The sequence below is a fragment of the Cyprinus carpio genome, chromosome B23 (genome assembly GCF_018340385.1).
Source record: "Cyprinus carpio isolate SPL01 chromosome B23, ASM1834038v1, whole genome shotgun sequence".
Lineage (NCBI taxonomy): Eukaryota > Metazoa > Chordata > Actinopteri > Cypriniformes > Cyprinidae > Cyprinus > Cyprinus carpio.
In genome coordinates, this window is record NC_056619.1 from 19,112,828 (window position 1) to 19,134,500 (window position 21,673).

The 21,673-nt window shown below is 36.1% G+C and overlaps 4 protein-coding genes across 4 annotated transcripts; 2 read left to right on the forward strand and 2 right to left on the reverse strand.

Annotated features, from left to right (window-relative positions):
- The first annotated feature begins 247 nt into the window (after positions 1 to 247).
- LOC109073502 (uncharacterized protein C1orf115-like) lies at positions 248 to 5,503 on the forward strand. Its single transcript, XM_019089610.2, has 2 exons — positions 248 to 797; positions 4,603 to 5,503. The coding sequence occupies exons 1-2, from the start codon at positions 561 to 563 to the stop codon at positions 4,738 to 4,740; spliced, it is 375 nt and encodes a 124-aa protein (XP_018945155.1). The 5' UTR covers positions 248 to 560; the 3' UTR covers positions 4,741 to 5,503.
- A 283-nt stretch (positions 5,504 to 5,786) lies between these two features.
- Positions 5,787 to 10,833, forward strand: LOC109073501 (nuclear envelope integral membrane protein 1-like). Its single transcript, XM_042750321.1, has 9 exons — positions 5,787 to 6,017; positions 6,599 to 6,720; positions 6,810 to 7,029; positions 7,148 to 7,220; positions 7,454 to 7,547; positions 7,705 to 7,819; positions 8,975 to 9,201; positions 9,277 to 9,443; positions 10,139 to 10,833. The coding sequence occupies exons 1-9, from the start codon at positions 5,912 to 5,914 to the stop codon at positions 10,356 to 10,358; spliced, it is 1,344 nt and encodes a 447-aa protein (XP_042606255.1). The 5' UTR covers positions 5,787 to 5,911; the 3' UTR covers positions 10,359 to 10,833.
- Positions 10,834 to 13,850: 3,017 nt separating this feature from the next.
- Positions 13,851 to 17,512, reverse strand: LOC109073500 (ORM1-like protein 2). The gene is made up of 4 exons (XM_019089608.2): positions 17,404 to 17,512; positions 16,785 to 16,959; positions 15,707 to 15,858; positions 13,851 to 15,234 (listed from the first exon to the last, which is right to left on the reverse strand). Exons 2-4 carry the CDS (start codon positions 16,956 to 16,958, stop codon positions 15,099 to 15,101), a joined length of 462 nt encoding a protein of 153 aa, XP_018945153.1. The 5' UTR covers position 16,959; positions 17,404 to 17,512; the 3' UTR covers positions 13,851 to 15,098.
- A 1,360-nt stretch (positions 17,513 to 18,872) lies between these two features.
- LOC109073516 lies at positions 18,873 to 20,374 on the reverse strand. The gene is made up of 4 exons (XM_019089625.2): positions 20,101 to 20,374; positions 19,864 to 19,962; positions 19,344 to 19,493; positions 18,873 to 19,127 (listed from the first exon to the last, which is right to left on the reverse strand). Exons 1-4 carry the CDS (start codon positions 20,251 to 20,253, stop codon positions 18,966 to 18,968), a joined length of 564 nt encoding a protein of 187 aa, XP_018945170.2. The 5' UTR covers positions 20,254 to 20,374; the 3' UTR covers positions 18,873 to 18,965.
- Between the last annotated feature and the right edge of the window lie 1,299 nt (positions 20,375 to 21,673).

Consider the following 21,673-nt stretch of genomic DNA (forward strand, 5'->3'; position numbering starts at 1 on the left):
TATTTATTTAGCCTATTTTTTGTTTGTTTGTTTTAATATTTTCTTTAACAGTTTAATTTAGTTGCAAATTGCAAAGTCACACAAATCAGGGTTTTAAATGGTTTTTAGACCTAAATAATAAAATAGCTCATATAACATTTTGTGTTACCTTCTAATGGTCTATAATTTCTAAATAATTTCCTCGACTGACCACTTTTTTTATTATTTAAAAATCCCAGTGTCTATTTTGTAGAAAATGCAGCATGCTCTATTAATCTAAATCATTTGATTGATTTAACAGTCCCCTATATGTAGCTGGCCCATGAATTAATTCAATAGTGAATTCAATAGAATGGAAATTAAATTAGATTTGAATATACTTCACTGACCCTGGACTGTCAACAAGAGTTTGCACTCCAGTCTCAGACAACCCCCTGCTGTGAACCTGATGATGTAAGCAGTCCAGTCACAGCTGGAGTCCAGCCAAACCCAAACACTGCGGAGCTGCTCCAAGAGGATGTGCGTATGCAGTCCTGAGAGCTTGATCAGAGCTCACGAACAACACGCTCCTGCTGAAGACCATGAAGCCCAAGTCTCTCTGTGTCCCGCGGCTTGGCCTCTTTGAGGATGGCAGATACAGGCGGCAGGTCGATACCGGCGCACCGGAGCAGAACCAGAGAGAGAAACCCAGAGATCTGCGCTTTACTTTACTGCCAGAGAGAACTCCATATGAGCCTTTAGTGGAAGATGACAGTCAACACAATCTAAAGGAGGAAAAGAAAGCAAAAAAGAAAGAAAAGTATAAAAAATACAGAAAGGTAAGGTGAATATAATGCCTTGTGGAGTAAATATTTCACAAATTATTTATGTAACTGCTTTTTATGACCACTAAGCTTTCAAAAGGCTCGGAAAGATTTTGAAAATGTTTTTAAAACAAGTCTCTTATGCTCACCAAGGCTGCATTTAGCCGGGAAGTCGTGGCCTAGTGGTTAAAGAGTTTGACTCCTAACCCTAAGGTTGTGGGTTCGAGTCTCGGGCCGACAATACCACGACTAAGCCGCCTTTGAGCAAGGCACCGAGCCCCCAACTGCTCCCCAGGTGCTGCAGCATATAAATGGCTGCCCACTGCTCCGGGTGTGTGTTCATGGTGTGTGTGTGTGTTGACTACTGTGTGTGTGCACTTTGGATGGGTTAAATGCAAAGCACAAATTCTGAGTATGTGTCACCATACTTGACTGTATGTCACGTCACTTTCACATTTATTTGATAAAAACACAGTGAAACCAATAATATTTTGAAGTATTATTATAATTATAATTTAAAATGGCTGTTTTCTTCCTGTGATAGCAAAACTGAATTTTCAGAAAGCATTCCAATATGCTGATTTTGTGCTCAAAATTTCTTCTTATTATCAATGTTAAAAATAGTTGTCTTTCTAAAAAACTTCCAGTTTCTAACAACTACACTTATTTTGATAAGTTTAATGAGTGCTTGATGAATAAAAGTATTAATTTCTTTAAAATAAATATCTTACTGACCGTAAATTCTAAACACTAATGTAGCCTTTTTTTTTCTTTTTTTTCCTGCTCCAAAATAATAAATAGCCTACAGGCCTTTGTTTAACTAACTTTTATTCATTTAGACTATGTATTTTAATGTTATATGTTATGTAGCAGTGATTTTTTCCGTTTTCACTGGTAACTTTTCATTAGTATTTATTCACTGTTTTACTATTGGGATAGAGATAATCCCGAGCAGGTTTACTAGTTCATTACTAGTAGGCCTATTGGCTAGTATAGTTTACATTCCAACAGTGACAAGTAACTGTTCCAGTGGTATTTGTAAATTGATTATGGTTTGTAATTCTTGTGGCTCTGATATCAACTATTCACTTCTGATTCATTTTATTTGCAGGTGTTGATGTGATTTTCTGTTGCACAAATTTGAGCATATAGAATAATTCTTTAGATTTGTCAAAATAGTGTTTTCCTGATTTAAAGTCTTACAAACCTTACCACTAAGTATCAGAATAGTAGTATACTGTTTATGAGTGAAAGGGTGACATAATACAACACAAAACTGTCATGTCTGTTTATGAGTGAAAGGGTGACATATTTTACTGATTTTGAGAGGGTCATCCATGCTTTTATATCATCCCGCCTGGACTATTGTAATAGTCTCTATGTAGGCATTGGTGAGGCATCTCTAACACGTTTGCAGAGGGTACAAAACGCGGCTGCACGTTTATTAACAGGGACACGCAAACGAGACCACATTACACCTATATTAGTTTCCCTTCACTGGTTGCCAGTTCGTTTTAGAATTGATTTCAAGATTTTACTTTTAGTTTTTAAATCATTAAATAACACTGCTCCTAAATACCTCTCAGATCTATTACAGCCATATGCTCCATCCAGAGCACTTAGGCTGCTGGGCAACTGCTTTTAGTCTCCCCCAATGCAAGATTAAAGAGCAGAGGTGACCGTGCCTTTGCAGTAGCGGCCCCGAAACTCTGGAATAATTTACCTTTGTACATTAGGCAGGCACCTTCACTTGCTGTTTTTAAATTACATTTAAAAACATATTTGTATAGTACAGCATATAACACAGTATGAGAGTTACCTGTTAGGAGTTCTTTTAAGTGTGTGTTATAAATCATTATTGTATTTATTGCATATTTTATTGTGTTTTTATTTATCATATTTTATTCTTTTTATGGTTTTTAGTTCTACTGTTTATTTTATATTGTATGTACAGCACTTTGGTGAACACCTACTGTTTTAAAAAGGTGCTCTATAAATAAACTTTGATTTGATTTGATTGCCACTAAGTATCAGAATAGTAGTATACTGTTTATGAGTGAAAGGGTGACTTAATTAACCATGAAATTGTGCAATTTTGATTATGAAATCATACACAGTTCCCACTTCAGTTGATGCTTTGAATATATTAACCATATAAATTGTTATCTTCTGAACAAGCACATGACTGTTTCTGTGAATTTGCTGACCTGGTGTTAGACTGGGTCAAAGATCAACAGGTAGCCTGTCTGGCGTCAGACTGTTTCCTTATCAGACTTAGCCGATTAAAACTGATGAGGCTGTGAGTAAATGGAGTATCTTTAGTAAACACATCTCACTGTAATCCACTTAATAACTTGATCAAGTTTGGTGCTAATGGCCAACTTTTTCAATGATGCAAAGTTAAACAGAGGGCTCAACTATAAGAATTGAATGTTTCTGGTCCAATTTGTCCTTTGAATTTCAATGGCCACAACCATAAATAATAAAGAATGCAAAATTATGTTTGAGACTTAAAACATTTTTAACCATTACAGAAAACCAGCCTTTGATGTTTGCAATCCATTGTCAAGCAGCAGAAACTTCCTACCACAGGATAAAGCAGTGCATCCTGTTTCTGACCTGTTGTCACACAGAGAGACAGTCACTAACATAAAGCCACTAAACTACATGCTATTTACAGTTTAAAATGATAAAGCCTAGTGTTTAATCCAGCTAAATTGTCTACTTGGAAATCCTTTAGCTATTTAAACCACTCAAAGTCTTAATTCTGTATTGCTGCTGGCACAGGCTGAACCTCCTGGATCTGTGAATGAAGCTGTGTTTCCTCAGTCCAAAAATAGTGTTTGTTTGTTTGTTTTTTCAGAGGAGCTGTATTGCGTTTAAATCCAACTGTTTAAATGATTTTGATTTGCTGCTCAGATTTACCAAATGCTTCAGCACTGTGGTAAAGCAAATGTTGCCTAACAGCCAAATCATTTTGTGTAATTATTATTCTTTTTAATAATTACACTTTTTAAGTTATTTATCTAAAAACTATACATAATTGTAAATAATAAAGAATTAAACAATGAAATAAAGTATTAACCAACCTGAATAAAAACTGGAAATTAAAAAAGCACCAAACGAACAGGGGAAATACAAACCAAGAATCTACTAATAGTAGTTCCTAATAGTTCTACCAAAAATTTAAATTTGCTAAAATTAACTCAGCTTAAGGCAATCTTAAGAAGAGTTTGTTTCTTCTTTGGAACAGATTTGGACAAATTTAGCATTACAAAATTTGTTCATCAGTGGATCCTCTGCAGTGAATGGGTGCCGTCAGAATGAGAGTCCAAACAGCTGATAAAAACATCACAATAATCCACATGACTCCAGTCCGCTATCCAAAATATTGCTTTCTCCAGTGAAAAAAAAAATCACCTTATCTGAATCAGGAGAGAACTATGGACAAATCAAGGACCACTTACAGGCAAAAACAGTCCAAAACAGCTCTAAACAAATGTCTGTGGATTTTGATGTGAGAGGACAACAGGGGATGGCCTTTTTCACTGGATGAAGTGACCGTTTTGGCCAGAAGTGACAGTTTGTTTCTTAACAACGCTCATTCTGACGGCACCCATTCACTGCAGAGGATCCACTGGTGAGCAAGTGATGTAATGCTAAATTTCCCCTAATCTGTTCCGATGAAGAAACAATCATCAGCTAGGCTACATCTTAGATGGCCTGAAGGTTTTCAGTAAATTTCAACAAATCTTAAGGGCAATACATTTGTTATATATTCAGTATGTGTTTAATTTTTAGCATTCTGTTTGTTTTACAGAACGTAGGAAAGGCTCTTCGCTACAGTTGGAAATGCCTGATGTTGGGTCTGCAGAACTTCACTGTGGGATATTCCACCCCTCTTTCTGCTGCTGCTTCAGTTGTCCCAGATTTCCATCCGGGAGGAGCCTGGGGTTGAGACAATCTGTGACCAGCATTCGTACTTTATTTGTACCTTTATGGACCCTTTAATGCTGCATGTCCAGATGCTTATTTAAAAATGGACAATACATCTGCCCTGAGCAGCTACCTGTCATGCTGTAAAATTGTTCAATTGTTGTAAATATTTTCTCTTTGAATTTGTGTTAAAGTGGAGTTTTCATCTTGCATTAGTGATTTACAGCTATAAGAAAGACATGGATCTCTTTTTACTTTCAGATCTATCTGTATATATTTTGCTTTGATTGAAAGAATGGATATGAATTTCTGTACTGAAGTAATAAAATGCAATTTTTCTCTATCACTCTTCAGCAAGTTGCAAGTGAGATAGTCACCTGAATTCTTGCTGTACAGATGTAATGATGACAAAGGTGAAAGTGATGTACACTCTTAACTGGAAGAGATGTGTTTATCCTCTGAATGAAATGCCCTCTGAAATGTTTTATTTGATTTAGTCCATTTCATGGACAAAAGATAGGATTTGCTTGACATAAGGAAGCTGAATGCTCTTAGAGAGGGAAGTAAGTGTTTTCAAATGGTAACTGGGTCAAGAGCCTTAAAGACAAAGGGATGGGATTATGAAAAACCACAACAGGAAAAGACAGTCTGGCACAGGGCAGAGAAATGGCTGTGCTGTGACTTGTTCAATAGGGTTAGTGAAGTATCTGTCATACCTGTAACACCTGTTTAAAATGAATCATAAGAAATGTGATGGAAAAACTTTAATAAATGAAAAATATGAATGGGTCTGGTTTTTTTTCGTTTTTGTCTATTTTTAATATTATAGCAAGAAATTTTATTTGCAAAGTGCTATTTTTTTTAATTATTAAGAACTATAGATTAATGGGCTATATCTGTTTTTTTTTTTTTTTTTAGATTGCCTTATAGATTATAACTGTAAAATATCACATTAAAAACATTTTAACATATATCCCAATTTGAATAGAAACAATAAAGAGGTTTAACAAATGAGAACAAATGCAGTGTTTTATAAGATCCGTTTTGATTTTGCTGTTGATACAAACATCCGGAGGTGTGATGTTGCCGCAGACAGACGCGCTGTTTCTTCCAGTGCAGCAGGTGACGCTGTTCAGCACTCGAGTCTCGTCGGTAACGTCACTCCGACCATCGAAGAAACGCGAGAAGACATCATGGCGGGATTAATGAAATCCAAAAGTGGCTTTGGAATCGAAACTGTCAGATTAAAAGTTATCTTGACTGCTGTGTTGTTTTTATTTCATTTGTCTCAAACGTCAGGTAAGCAATCGTTATGGTTATGTTTTATTATATATTGCTTTTAAATGATTTAGGACAGTTAAGAAAGCTATGTGTTGTTAGCGTACTAAGTGTGTAGTTGATGTTGTTAAAGCTGTAAAAAGTGTAAAAACGATTAGTTAAGATGTAAAAACTGATCTTTTGAAAATAACGATATGTAATAAAATCGGTATTTTATGTCTTAGTCAGTTGTTCTGTAGTAGAACCGAGACACAGGAGATTGTTTATTGGAAAATATACATATGTAATACTTCATAAATAGAATGTTTTTTTTATTTTATTTTTCATATATATATATATATATATATATATATGTATGTATGTATGTGTGTGTGTGTGTGTGTGTGTGTGTGTAGTATATGTATACAGTAGTCAACATTTGAAGTGGTTCAAAAAAGTTCATCAAAGTTGTCCTTAGACAAGAACGCATTTTGGTTTTAGGACAACTTTGATGTAAGGATTTGATCCGCTTCAAATGTTGACTAGTAGATATATAGATAGATAGAGAGATAGATCGATAGATTCACACAAAGTATGACTCTGTCATTTTTATCTTCATGCAGGTGCCACCCGTCCCATTATAGAAGTTAAAGATGGACAAGAAATCAAAGTACAAGCCGCACAACATTTTTGCTACAATAACCCCATTGTACCTGGATGGAGGGAAACATGGACTAGAATACAGGTAGAGGACTTTTAACTATGACTCTTGTTTATGTCGCCAGTAATGTTTGCATCAATACTGACAGTGCCTTCCTCTTATACGATCAACAGGTGAGAGTGTGGAGCACCACACAGCTGAAGGTGACGGTGGTTAATGATGAGCAGGACCTGCAGGAGCTTGAGCATTTCAGCATCTGGCAACTTGTGCAGTACTTTGTACGTGAACAGACCAATGAGACCACCGTGAGCATTGGTCTCTTTAACAACAAGACCTGTTTTAGAGTGGATCCTTCAGATTCCCGTACACTCTATACAGTACAACCGAGTCGACGTAAGTTGAAAACATATTTAAAAGAAAGAAAACAGAAAACCCATTCCAGTCTTCATGCTCTGATATGATCGGGACTGTGATATTGATTTGGAGATTGACATTGGTTTTTCTCTTATAGATTTTGACATCTACTTATTTATTTTTTTTCTGGCTGGACTGTTGCTGTTCTTTTTTGCAGATTCTCTGAGCAGGTAATTGTAACTACATCTGTTTATATACAGAATAGTTAACCCAAAAATGAAACTTTGCTGAAGATTCACTTACCCTAGTGAGTAAAATGATTACAAATGATTATTTGAGTGAGCTATTCCCTTAATCAAGAATTTTAGCCAACTCTGCTCTTCCTTTTCTTGGAAGGAGGCACAGTTTGGGTTGTTAGTTTGATGTAGTGTTTGTAACTCTCTGTGCTTGATCTGTCTTGTAGAAGTCAAGTGTTCTACTACTCTGCTGGCATGAGCACTGGAATGATCGCCTCCCTCATCATCCTCATCTTCATCATTGGCCGTTTTCTACCCAAGGTAGATTCCTGACATTCTTTAATGTGTTTTAAACATCTTTCTCTCTAGTCTCTACCATTGAGCATCTCAGGATTTTATTCTGCATTTTTTTTAGCAATTAATAATGAGATCTTATTAAACGGTCTTATTTTCAACATGTTTGTTTCCTTGCCTGTAGAAAAGCCCATTCTATGTGCTGCTGATGGGCGGATGGTCTTTTTCTCTTTACGTCATCCAGCTGGTGTTTAGGAATCTCCAAATCATTCTTAAAGATCACTGGCATCTGGCTATCGGTGAGAGAACCATCAAAACATTGTGGTGTAATTCAACCCTGGGTCTGCTAGTAAGGGTTTATGAAGAAGTTTTGATTTACACTTTTAAAATACAAATAAAAGTTAAATATTTTAAAAACATGTGTTGTACGTGATCCTTATGTTATAAAGAGAAGCGATTTTTGTATTGAATTGAAATATTTGCCTGCTGTTGAGGCGGTAACAGACTGTTGGCGGTAAGCAGGTTGTCCTCCAGTGCCCGGTTGCATTAAACACCTTAAGTTTTCCCTTAAGTATTGCACTTGTTGCTTGATTTTCCCTTACCTATGGCAATGACTTAAGGGTGTTGCATATAATCCCTTAAACATTTCTCTTAGGGAAGGGAAACCAGCAACCCATGTTTTACTGTTGTAAAATTCTATTGTTGCCATGGACACATTAATACAGATAGCAGTAAGTTTTCACAGAAAAACAACATAACATAGATAAGGAAAAAAAAAAGAAGAAACTAAATATGGAAGAAAAGAACCTGACATGAAAATTCTGTCATAATTTACTCTTCCTCATGTTGTTTCAAATTCAAACACAATAAGACCTTCATTCATCTTGGGAAAATATATGATATATTTTTAATATGCTCTTATAATTCTGTCCATTCATTGAAGGACATAAATTTAATCCGTATGATTTACACGATTCATATTGAGATTAATATTCATGTTTTTGTTTTTTTCGAAAGCTCAAACATGTGCACGAGTTCAGTGCACTCACATTTGCGCTATTGTTGACCATATGAGATATGTGCTACATATGTAATATGATCAGTGTTTATGTGAATAAATGCCTAAATTAAAATGTTTATCATATAAAGCCAATTTCTTTCATTTTCCCATCTGATGAACAACAACTTTTGGTAAAAAACTACTTGCGGTTCCTCTATTTGAACAACCATAAAATGATGCAAAACACAGGGATTTGATAATGCACACTATGTAGAAAATAACTTCCTGCCCTCCATCTGCATTTCGCTCCACTCTGTAACATCATGTGCAAGCAACCTATTATTTTTATTTTATTGGAATATTAACATTTGAGTTATTTTGCTCAATATGATTTGATTTCATGTTCTTGAAAGTATATCAGTTACTGATTGTTCTTTATTTTGTAAACGTTTAGGTTATATCATCGTGGTTGGGTTCATCAGTTTTGCGGTGTGTTACCGCTATGGCCCCCTGGTGGATAAGCGAAGTATTAACATCCTGTCCTGGACACTGCAGATCTTCGGCCTTCTGCTGGTGTACGCTGGAATTCAGGTCCAGCAAGTGGCTCTGGCCATCATGATAGCTGCATTCTGCTCCAAGAACATGGAGTACCCTTTTACCAAGGTCTTCATGCTTTATCAGTGAGTATACAACCTTAATAAATGCTGTTTAAGTATGTTAAACAACGTAGTCATCTTGCTGAATGAATGCTCTGAAAAGCTGAAGCCGAAGAAACTCGAGCCCCGCCGTCTGCTGACAGAAGAGGAGTATCAGAGACAGTCAGAGGTGGAGACTCAGAAAGCTCTGGAGGAGCTCAGGAAATACTGCAGCAGTCCTGAGTTCAACACCTGGAAGACTGTCTCCAGGCTCCAGTCTCCTCAGAGGTATGAGAGGACATTTGAGAAACAAATAGTGTTAATAAAATAATGCCGTTTATGGAGAATGTCTTTAGAGAAACCTAAAATGCCCAATTATCTAATTTAGGTTGCTTGCTTAAAGCCTACTGTATTGTATTTGATATGCAAAATTATCAACAAGATCAAAACTTTGCTGAAAACTCTCTTGTAAAAAATATTCAACATTTTGTCATAATTTAGCAATTAAAATAACTTTTAGTATAATTCTGACTTCAGAATATTGAAGAAGACCAAAAATGAATATATTGAAAGAATGTAATGATTTTGTTATTTAATAACTAGGGCTGTCAAATGATTAATCACGATTAATCACATCCAAAATAAAAGTTTTGTTTACATAATATATGTATGTGTACAGGGTATATTTATTATGTATATATAAATACACACACATAAATTATATATTTAGAAAATATTTACATGTATATACATTTATATATTTATATTCTTATATTTTATATTATATATAAATATATTTAATATATAAACATAACATATTCTTCTTAAATATATACATGCATGTGTGTGTATTTATATATACATAGTAATATACACAGTATACACACATATATTATGTAAACAAAACTTTTATTTTGGATGTGATTAATCGTGATTAATCATTTGACAGCCCTATTAATAACAGTACTCTGTCTTGTGCTCAGGTTTGCAGACTTCATTGAGGGTTCTCCACATCTGCTGTCCAATGAGGTGTCGGTTCATACACAGGAGTACGGGCTGGGTGGATCGTTCTTTGAGGATGAGCTGTTCTCCACTGATGAGGAAAGTCAGGAGGAGGAGGAGAAGGAGGAGGGCTGGGAGACGGATGATGATGTGAAGCCAGTTGTGGCATCTCCACGACTCAACAACACACGGGTGAAATGACTGATGAAGCGTATGGAAGTATTTAATTTAAGCAGATCTGAGATCTGTTCAGGTGTAGCATTCACTGTTCTACTGTATGTATCTTTTGGAGATTTTTATTCATCACTTCAGTCTCTGATGCATTCATAATGGACTATTAACAGTGAAAAATGTTTTCATGGCTCATGAGAAAGGCCAAAAGTTATTTTTCTTACGATCGGTTTTTATTTGTGTTAAATCTTTGAGTTTGAAATTATGCAGACTTCCTGTGTGAGGAGATAACTGTGAACGCTGTGCTGTTAACTGGACTGTATTTTATGCATTTTGTTTTTAAGTTTAGAATACTTAAATAGTGGATCAGAAGAGGCACATACATTATACAGTTTTTTTTTTTTTAGGTTTTTTTTTTGTGGCCATTGACTGAAGCTGTCTGTTTAGGGTCAAAGGATAATTTTTTTTTTTTTTTATTAACGAGTAATAAAAGCAGAGAAATACATACAGTGTGTCTTAATGTATTGGCTTTACTTTGTAAGCCAATAAATATGGTCAAATCTCTCATGAAATTCAGAAATTACGTACGTCTTTATAGTGACCACTTGGTGGCAGCATAAAATCTAACATTTTATATAGGGCACTGTTGAAACTAACATGTTTTGTTCAAGTATTCCTGTGCTTTGCTAGAAAAACTACAAGAGGAGAGCAGAATGAGACTTTTTAAATACAAAAATCAAACAGTGTAGCAAATACTGCCACCCTAGTTGTAACATACCATAGCACAAATATAACTAATGTCATTCTTACACAGTGGAATTGCTGAAACTCTTAAAGATTTACATCTTTTCTGTGCTTAAAATCCCCTTATCAGCACCATTAAATAATTTTATACTTTTAAACTTATTTTAAAATAAAAACGTTTTGGAATATTTATGTATCATCAGTAGTTTTTTTTATATTCAATCTCTTGAACATCACTATAGTGTTGCCACGAGAAAGTGTGCATTTGCTCTCAAAACGTTTGTGGAAAAACTATATTTCAGTATTTTTGCTAGCCTCATGAGGTAACGTTAAGCAAATGTTTTGCTAGTGAAAGTTTCTCGGGGGAACGCAAACACATTGGAATATTATTTTTCCCCATCTTATCTATCACCATGCTTAGTACAGTTATTTCATGCGTTTTCAACAGATTCCTCTGCAATAAGAAACAAATCCGGTCTTTAGAATAAGGTTCTGCTAAATCATTTTCACTTTTCTTCTGTCTCGTTTTAATTATTGCTGACTCACTTCTACATTCCCTCCAGTAAATAAACCTGTAAAAACACAAAGTCATTCCGCAGCTGTCAGCAGAATAAGACGCAGTCCCTCTTTAACCACTGTTTTACGGCTGATCACCTTTTGGTTTTCTTTATACAAATGCTGTGGTTTGGCTGACCTTCATCGGCCTTTCTTACAGCAGGCTCTGGAACAGGAACAAGCAGAAAGCAGAATTGCGAGAAACAGCAGATGCATTGTCTGTTCTATCACAGCAGCGCCTCAGCTTTTGGTTTTGGATCCGTTCTGGCTTTGAAAGGCTTAAGCAAGAACAGATATCACAGCCTTCCTTGTTGCTGTTCTTCCTCTGCAGCTCATGCAAATGCTGTTTGCATTCCAGCGGTGACATCAGCGGTGCTCCCCTCGTGTCACTCGCACAGGATTCCTCAGTATTCTAGCGCGCTGAGCCAGAATACTATTTGCATGTGCTTCCGTGGTAAATAGACAGTGTGTGTTACATATGCTAGGCAAATCGGTGGCCTAGGTGGGCCGAGGACACTATTCCCCTCCTTCTCCCTCTTCCCTGAAATGCAGCTGGGAGACACCTGAGCTTGTAGGTGGGGATTCCCGTCCAGCTATCGGCTTATCGCAGTCGCTGGGCTTGCCCCGTCCAAGTGTGGGTGTGTAACATGTAAAACTCACGAATTTCCCCCGGTACACCTTCACAACTTATCCAAATGCGCGTCTATATTCGTCGGACTGACACAACCGAGGCTGTGTGCACGGCGTGTGTTTGTTTAGCTTCCTCGTGGCTCGTGCTTACACCTCTTCCTTGTTCACCTGTGTGGTTTGTTGTTATCCAATAGGTGAGAGGCGAGGATTCCCACGTTCACTGATTATCTGCATGTGGTTACATTGATCCTGTAGTATTATGATTGCTGTAGATCAGGGATCTCCAACCCTGCTCTTGGAGAGCTACCGTCCTGCAGACTTCACCTTGATTAGCTGGCTCAGGTGTGTTTAATTGGGGTTGGAGCTGAAATCTGCAGGACAGTAGCTCTCCAGGAGCAGGGTTGGAGACCCCTGCTTTAGCTGATTTACATGCTTCCGTGCAATTTGATGCAACTTTATGCCATTCTCTCTGAGCATCAGACCTTAATGTTGTACTTATCACATGGAATAAACACAGGTGGCTAAGTAACGAGGGCCATATAATGTGACACATGCAACTCTAAATGTCATTTATTTGATATAGATTGGTGTATGCAGTGGTTTGCGTATCATATCATTACATTAGGTCATTTTGAGACTTTGAATATTAGTCCAAATGACTTTATGACTGATAAGTTATCTTGTGCAAGTTATCTTGTCCATTTTTAAAGGGTCATATGATGCCGCTAAAAAGAACATTATTTTGTGTATTTGGTGTAATGAAATGTTTATGCGGTTTAAGGTAAAAAAAAAAAACACATTATTTTCCACATACTGTACATTATTGTTTCTCCTCTATTCCCTGCCTTCTGAAACGCGTCGATTTTCACAAGGCGCATCTCTCTGAAAAGCGAGGAGTACTGTGATTGGCCAAATGCATAAAGCTTGAGACAGAAATGTTACGTTTCTTAACATATTGTGAAGCATTGTCCGGCCGGCGCGACGAGACATAAACATAAAACCCATTATAAACGTGATATAAACATGATTTCTAGTCGTGTTTTCTTTTGGAAGGCAAAAACAAAGTAGTTTTGCTTTCTCAACGAAACAGCGTCACACACCGCGGCCTTGAGTGAGCAGAGGCGGGCGGCTTGAGGACGGTGCGGCAGGCAGATTCTACGAAGGAGCGTTCCTTGGTCTTGCAGCAAACACGTGACGACCCCGGGCTGGACTCCGCTTCGTCCACGGTGAAAGCCGATGCGGCGATCCACAGTGGATAGTTGATGTATTTCCTCAGCGACCAGCACGGATCAGCCCAAGGCATGACTAAGGATATTGTCCTCTTTTGGAAGGCCAAACAAAGTCGTTTCGCTTTCACAGTGAAACACAGCATCTATACGACATGGTGGCGGCAATAACAATACTACAACGAGAATTAAAGGTACGCCTTCTTTCTTTGCGTGAACATCTGGGTGGCATTATGCAAATCTTCCCACATACTGACGTAGAGAAGTGGGGGCGTGTTAGAACGAGCCGTTTCAGGGGGACGTGGACGAGTGTTAACTTTTATAAAGAATAGGCCTATCTCTTTGGATTTGAGACTTTAGTCTTTGCAACTTTACAGATCTTCTTTATTCACCAAGAGCTTGTAACACTTTGAAATCGCATCATATGACCCCTTTAATTATACCAGTGCAACACATTATAACTGGGCTGAAAAAAACTGAACATACTAAACTGGAAAATTGATGCTGAAATTTTATATTATGACAAAAAAAAAATAAAAAAATCATCTCAGATTTTAACAAAACATTGCTTTTACAGATAGTTTGAATATTTCAGTGCTGTATGAACTCCACAACTTTATGTAAAACTTGATGATCGTGATCTCAAAAACCATCTTGTCCTTCTGTACAAAATTTACATACAGGAATGAACATGGAGAATATAAAAAGGACAGAATATACTATTTCTTTTTCATTTTACATTCTTATGTTTTATTTTTAAGCATTCTAAAACTTTCCACCTATTAGATTTTGAATACTACATTTTCAATGTGGTCCCAGACTGTTGTTCCCCACTGTGCATACTTTCACTTTTGTATTGTGAACAAATATGATCCATGCAGACATGAACATTTAAAAAATCTATAATATTTTATGCGCACTATGGCAATTGCATCAAATTGGAATGTTTCATGATATGATGACAAATGAAATAAATACAGGAATTCAAAGAAATCTAATATAACAGTGTCCCACGAGAAACTTAAGCAATAAACTTTGAGATTGTTTATCATATCACATTCATACATTGTCACAGATTATTGATTTGCATTTTTGGAGGAAATTAAATTAAAAATGCAGTTCAAATTAAAATTAAAATCAGTTTTTCTAATTAATTATCTTATTTACTGCAGTTTTCCATGTTGTATATATACTAGAACACTGACAAAAACTCTCTGAATATTATAATTCAGAACTATCATGTTTTGCCCCCACAGTGACAGAGCTTGTTGTGCCAAATAGGTTTATGCAAACAATATCAGCAGGTGATAAATGGCACATTGTCTGGTGCAATGCAGTCAAAAACATCCTTGAATGTGATGAATCTAGAAATTATGATGGAGATCTAGAGATTATGATGAAGAGAAATTACAGATTTAAGACAGGATTTAAAAAAAGAAACGCCACAGATCGAATAAACCTGAGCATGGAAAGCTTTTTTTAAATAGTGTACTTCAGTCCAGTGCAGTTTTGGTTCCTTAAGGCCTTACGACTTTGGACCAAGGAAGCATCATATGGAGAATAAAGGAATTTCAGTCATTTCATCGCATCTCCATGATGCTACATCCCATCCATATCAGTATTTATTTATACCAAACAGACGAACTCCATGAAACTGAGGCAGCTTGGGAAGGAGGACACTTAGTAGTGAACCTGTGTTGACTACGAAGTGAGTTGTATCATATTTGGTGTAGAAGCTGGCCAAGATGTACCTATGAAAAAAATAACAGCAGTTAAAGTAAATATTATAATTAAATGTAATGATTTTACTGTAAAAGATTATATATAATTGAGCACATCAAATAAATAATATACCATTATAAAAATATAATAAAGATATAAACAAAATAATAAAAGTTAATATAGATAATTAAGTAATTTTAATTACTGATTATAATAAAGTAGTTTAGTAAGTGAAAGAGACGTGACATACAGCCAAGTATGGTGACCCATACTCAGAATTCGTGCTCTGCATTTAACCCATCCAAAGTGCACACACACAGCAGTCAACACACACACACCGTAAACATACACCCGGAGAAGTGGGCAGCCATTTATGCTGCGGCGCCCGGGGAGCAGTTGGGGGTTCAGTGCCTTGCTCAAGAGCACCTCAGTCGTGGTATTGCCTATAGTGCATATAGTCCTATTTCTGTCAGTTACTACAGAAATATGAATATGACTCACAGTACAATAGGTAAGATGGTGAGGAACTTTCTTGATGCTGTAAACTGGATGCCATAGTCCATCTGTTCCCAGTGAGTGAGCAAACGTGCCTTGCCTTGGTCCGGCGTCTCAAACGGCGTGCCTTTGACGGTATGTAAAAACAGATACATCGCCTAGACGGCACAGAAGTGAGTTAACACTTGACCACTGAACTCATTTATGTTTATTCTACATAGACTATAACAATTATTGAAGCTTGACGTGGTGTTATTAATGTTACTAATTAGTAATGTGTCATTTAGCTGATACTTTTATTGTTGCTTTAGTGTTCTATGAAGGACAGACAATGGGGGGTGAGTAAATAATGACAGCATTTTTGGGTGAACTATCTCTTTAAGAGTTTACCCAAAACTGAAAATTTTCTAATTAATTAATCACACTGAGGCCATCCAAGATGTAGCTGAGTTTGATGAACTAATTGATGGGCTGGAGTCGCGTGGATCATGATGTTTTTATCAGCTGTTTGTACTCTGGATTCTGACGGCACCCATTCACTGCTGAGGGTGAACTAGTGAGCAACTGAGATATTGCTACATTTTTCCAAAACTGTTCAGATGAAGAAACAAGCTATCTACATCTTGGATGGCCTGAGGGTGAATACATTTTAAACATATTTTCGCTTTTGGGTGAACTATTCCTCCAAAAAAAAAAAAAAAAAAAAAAAAAAGTGAGAGAGAGAAAGAAATCATTTTAAAATAATAGTTTATCCAAAATGAAAATGTGCTATTTATTGAATCACCCTCTGAGGCCATCCAAAATGTAGATGACTTTGATGGACTAATTGATGGCCTGGAATTGTGTGATTCACTTGTGGATTATTGTGATGTCTTTTATCAGCTGCTTGGACTCATTCTGACGGCACCCATTTACTGCTGAGGGTGAACTGGTGAGCAACTGAGATATTGCTAGATTTTTCCAAAACTGTTCAGATGAAGAAACAAAGTATCTACATCTTGGATGGCCTGAGGGTGAATCAATTTTCAGCAAATTTTAATTTTTGTGTTAACTGATCCTTTAAAGATTTCTTGCATGGACTGACCAGGTTGTGTATGACGTTGGTGAGCGTCCACACCACAGGCACACTGAGGAAAGGGATGCTGAGTAGGACCACATGCAGGGCAGTGGTGAGCAGCAGGTAGGCCAGCCAGATCCCCCGGCTGTTCATCACCCGCGTGTTAGGGTTCACCTCGCTGTGAGCAACGCCCACATTCATCCTGCACGAAAACAACAGCCGTGATATGCTTCATGCAAACACACAAAGAAAGCCATTAAAAAACAAATTAGGATGCCCTTTAACAAAGACCACACTCTTTACGAGACATTCGTTATCACAATAATAGAACATTAAACGATAACTTGTTTGTGGTTTATTTAGGGGTGTTTACTACCGACTGAGTCTAATATGTACTTTGCTGGGTCTAAATTATAGTATGTAAAACATTCATGCAGATTCGTCATCCGAACACTGTTAGCTATCCGGCTAGTGGATTCAATAGTAGTTCAGTCGCTGCTGATAAAAGATGAAGAAATGGCTCTATGAAAAAGAGCCATGTTTGAAACACAAATGAAACAAGCAATTAAAACTGCTCAAAATGCAAGTTAAAGTACATTAAATAGTGTAAATAAAGAGCTAATGTTGTCATCTGACAGCCACCCACCTTGCGAAGTAACCAGGAAATAGCCAGTCTGCGGCTGCGTTTGAAACCCTAGCGAATCGCCTGCGTAGACAGCATCCTAAGCGCGTGACGGGCAGAGCCGATGACGATGTCTAGCAAGCAGCGCGCTAGGTTTGAAACACAGCCATAGATTCTCTCCGCCCTCTGACCATTATCACAACGAGAATTTATTTTAAAACCTATCTTACCTTGTTTTATTTACTTTTTATAAGAAAGTATTTTTATTTCAAATTTTATTACCAGGGTATTTTTGTGTAGGAGTTTATTTAGATATCTCAGCTTGTAAGGAATATGTAATTTATAATTTTATTTTTATTTTCAAGTAGGCCTATTCTAATTTTTTTATTCTCTCGCTCTCTCTCTTTCTCTCTCTATATGATCTAATGATCTAATATGATCTAATAAATATTATTTACTGTGTTTGTATAAGGCCTACCTTTTTCTTTTAATATGTTTGTATCTTCATAATTCTTAGTTTGTAGTGAAGCTTGTATATTCCACAAGTACTGACACTTATGTTGTACATTTGACACTTTTAACATTTTAAAAGATATGAATAGTCTGTATTAAAAATATTTCAGGAATGAAAAAAGTTATCAGACGTGATATCTATAGTTTTTATAGATTTACTGGTAGTGGCAAGATTCCTACTTCCTTTTCACATACTGTGACCACAGGAAACATTTCACGCATGTATGTCATAAGAAGAAGAATGATAAGAATGACTATAGGTATATATTTTAGCAGTGATGTCAGAAAATATCTGATGATGATGCTTTCACTCTATTATTTGTTTAAAATTTTCTTTGAAATATATTTTTGATTTGTTGTTCTTGCCTATGTGCCTTTGCTGTCAAAAGGAAAAAAAAATGGTATTAGCTGGAATAAGTTAATAATGTGAACTCTGTGTTTGCTTGTTTTGTGTGTTTGTTGGTAAACCAAGTTCCCTTTTGTAGGTATGACATAATTCCTAGCAGGACAATACACAGTCTCCGAGTTTGGGACATATTTTGCAGGAAGCTTCATACCGCTGTAAAACATAGCATGAATGTTTATGGAAATCACATCTTCCCTCTCTTTTTACAGAGAGCTGTTGACCAGACTGGGAAATTTGACCACATGCGCTATGTCATTTCCTTGTTGATTAGAGTATACTAGTACTAGTAAAAGTAATTTGCCTACATGTTAGTTCTTTAATTAATTTCTTTATTCCCTCAACAAACAATACACATGAACGAAGCCAATAGAACACTTGTTGATATATTTATTAGCTATAAATTACACACTTCTTTGGAAGTTATTTAAAAACATGTTACACATTGTAATAAAATTGTACAATAAATTAAGAAATAAATAAGAACACAATAAATAGTTCTATAAATATTTCACCTCATGTCAAGCATGAACTCTTAATGTTAACGCAAGATGTTATTAAATCCATGTTATTATAACACAGGAGAACCTTTGAAGAAGCAGCAAAAGCTGTTTGAAGGTTTCGACCAACATGATCACGACTGACATGTATCTGTCTCCTTCCTCTCAATCTAACACTGTTTCATCTCAACTTTAGGAGCTTCTGTGGATGCCAGAAATGAGAAGACGCGTGCAGATATGATAGAAAAGGAATAGAGCCTTTCCACGCTGTCCCGGCACAGAGCGTTGTGATTTGTGTTAACTGTTGTCTGAGGTTGGTGGATGGCTGGTTCCTGATCATCAAACAAGAACAATAATGAAATTAAAAGTGCTTACTAGAGAAACCGATGCAGCAATAATTTACATACGAAACTTTCCAGGAGGATAACAGATAAGGATGTGGGAACAACTTTGTGCCTCTTGCTGGTGGCACGTGTCCAGACATTATATCAAAAGGAAGTACATGAAACAATAGCAAAGATTTTGAATAAAAACAGACATAGGCTTACCTTAAGCATGCGCAGCAGGTCTCCGGTAACGTCTGCGATCTCGTTGGCACGCTCTCTCCACTTACTGCAAGCTGAATTCTTAAACACACCGTTCTTGTGGAAAATCCTGGTGTAGTTTTTCAGAGCGAGAACAATTCTTGATTGACAAGTCTGAAATGCAAGACACATAGGGACAGATTACAACATCTGACATAGTAAAACCATTTTAGACCTTAGTCAGGTTAGATGCCATATTGAATTTTTTGTGGATGAAAATGAGGCTGTGAGGGATGCTACAACAATGGCTCACAGTGGCTGAAAATTTTCACAACTTTAAAAACTTTTATAGAGTTTTTTTTTTCTATTTTCTCATAAAAACACTTCATTGGGTGAACAATTGGTATGTTGTTAAATAGCAGTACAAATATTCTCATTCCTGTCAACAATTACACATGGCTTCACACTAGCCTAACATAGTTGATCTACAAGAGAAATTAGAAAATCGTTACATGCATCTGAATTATTCCGTTATTTAGCCTACCTCTTTGTTGCTTTGGAGGCTCAGTGGGTCACATGTGTCAATCGGTCTTATAGACACTGGAGGGTCATCAATGATACTTGAAATGTTTGGAGACTCAACCTGCATTGAGCATAAAATGCGTTGTTATTATTATTATTACTAGGCTATTAAGAACTCAAGAAGGTGTCTGAAAAAAATCTTAAAAGAAATTAAAGATAAGTTATTATAAAATTAATATATCATCATTAATGTACGTACCGTGTTGTATAAATCTCTCGCCATCTCATTGAGTTTGATGGACAGCGCTCTACACTTCGAGAAATTCACCTCAGCAGAGCGAGTCGGGGCTCCTCTGGCGCTGGACAGCGCCGAAAACGCCACGCAGAACATCAATAATAATGATGAACACATAATTACAAAAATGTCTTGTAGAATCTGTTACAGTGTATCCTTTCTTCTGCAGTGCTTAGAAGGCAAATTGGTTGTAGTGGCAGCATCGGATCTTGTTTTATACTCGCGGTGAGTCACAGGATTTCCCCCGACAGGTAGGCAGGCTAGAGACTTAAGCCTAATTAAGAAGCTACTTTGAGTTTCGATTTCATTAAAAAAAGTATTGTTCTTCAAATTTCATTCTCCAAGATGCTCAACATAATAATTAAAACCTTGATGAGCTCAAATAATAATTATTATTTTTATGAGTAGCTCCATGACGCCATCGAAATTGAGATTGTGATTCATTTAAAGACGTGAAATACATTAATATCTTTTGAATTGTTTAAACCAACCCTATTGCAGCTAATTATGGGGGCCAGTTGTGGTTTGGGGGTGTTAAAGGGATACCCATAAAAAAAAAAAAAAGAAAATTCTGTTTTTGTTTTTTTTTATTTAGATTATGGATTTTGGTTTTTTTTTATTTATGATTTTTATTTTTAGAAAAAATAATCAATCTCCGTGTCCATATAATGCAAGTGGATATTCATCCAAAAGTTGACAATTAATAAATAAGTGATGGTTTATATTAATGGGAGAATTTTCTTTTTTGGGAGAAGTATCCCTTTAAAGGTACCTATACAAATAACAAATGTATGTTATAGCCTTGGGCCAAAAATAACTGTTGCATTAGCCTATATCCAAACATATCATCTTAAATGTTATTAAATTTGAAACATCTTTAAATAATTAAACAAACATTTAAATAACATTTTAAAATAAATTTGAATCAAATTCAATCATATAGTTTTACATTTCAATGCAATAAATAAATAAATAAATAAATAAAAAAATGAACATATGCTTCATTAGCATCCCCTAACCCTAAATCTACCCCTTACAGAAAACCTGTTTGCTTTGATACACTTTCAGATAAACATCATTTACTATTTGTAATAATTGTTTTCCCTCGTGTCAAAAAATTCATGTTTTGCTATCGTTGTAAAGACATTTGGTCCCCACAAAAGTACACACACACACACACACACACACACACACACATAGAAATTGTGTGTGTGTGTGTGTGTGTGTACGTTTTATATTTTGATTTTACAATTTACACTAATTATGTTTTTACAATTTTCATTTCATTTGTTTATAGTATTCCTGACACTGGTGTGGAATGTATTTCCTATGGTACTGGTGCTGATTGTGGTGTGAGGTCAGATATGAGTGAGTTTTCTTGAAAATATTCTAACAAATATTATTAGTTAACTATTAAATTTGAAATTTAAAAGAATTGCCATCAACCAGTCCACTGAGGTGCTGTACTAAAAGAATAAGGCACAACAAAAGCGACAGAGTAAGTCTGATGATGTATCAGTAACTTAATAAATAGACC

Excerpts from the sequence above, each read along its gene's own strand:
- LOC109073500 (XM_019089608.2), bottom strand. The coding sequence starts at position 16,958 with ATGAATGTGGGCGTTGCTCACAGCGAGGTGAACCCTAACACGCGGGTG. Across the intron at positions 15,859-16,784 it reads CCAACGTCATACACAACCTG|GCGATGTATCTGTTTTTACA; the intron begins GTCAGTCCATGC and ends TGTGCCGTCTAG. Across the intron at positions 15,235-15,706 it reads ACCATCTTACCTATTGTACT|GTACATCTTGGCCAGCTTCT; the intron begins GTGAGTCATATT and ends TTTTTTTCATAG.
- LOC109073516 (XM_019089625.2), bottom strand. The coding sequence starts at position 20,253 with ATGTGTTCATCATTATTATTGATGTTCTGCGTGGCGTTTTCGGCGCTG. Across the intron at positions 19,494-19,863 it reads GCCTCCAAAGCAACAAAGAG|ACTTGTCAATCAAGAATTGT; the intron begins GTAGGCTAAATA and ends CTTGCATTTCAG. Across the intron at positions 19,128-19,343 it reads ACCTGCTGCGCATGCTTAAG|GAACCAGCCATCCACCAACC; the intron begins GTAAGCCTATGT and ends TTTGATGATCAG.
- LOC109073501 (XM_042750321.1), top strand. The coding sequence starts at position 5,912 with ATGGCGGGATTAATGAAATCCAAAAGTGGCTTTGGAATCGAAACTGTC. Across the intron at positions 7,548-7,704 it reads TTGGCCGTTTTCTACCCAAG|AAAAGCCCATTCTATGTGCT; the intron begins GTAGATTCCTGA and ends CCTTGCCTGTAG. Across the intron at positions 9,202-9,276 it reads AGGTCTTCATGCTTTATCAG|AAGCTGAAGCCGAAGAAACT; the intron begins TGAGTATACAAC and ends GAATGCTCTGAA.
- LOC109073502 (XM_019089610.2), top strand. The coding sequence starts at position 561 with ATGAAGCCCAAGTCTCTCTGTGTCCCGCGGCTTGGCCTCTTTGAGGAT. Across the intron at positions 798-4,602 it reads AGTATAAAAAATACAGAAAG|AACGTAGGAAAGGCTCTTCG; the intron begins GTAAGGTGAATA and ends TTTGTTTTACAG.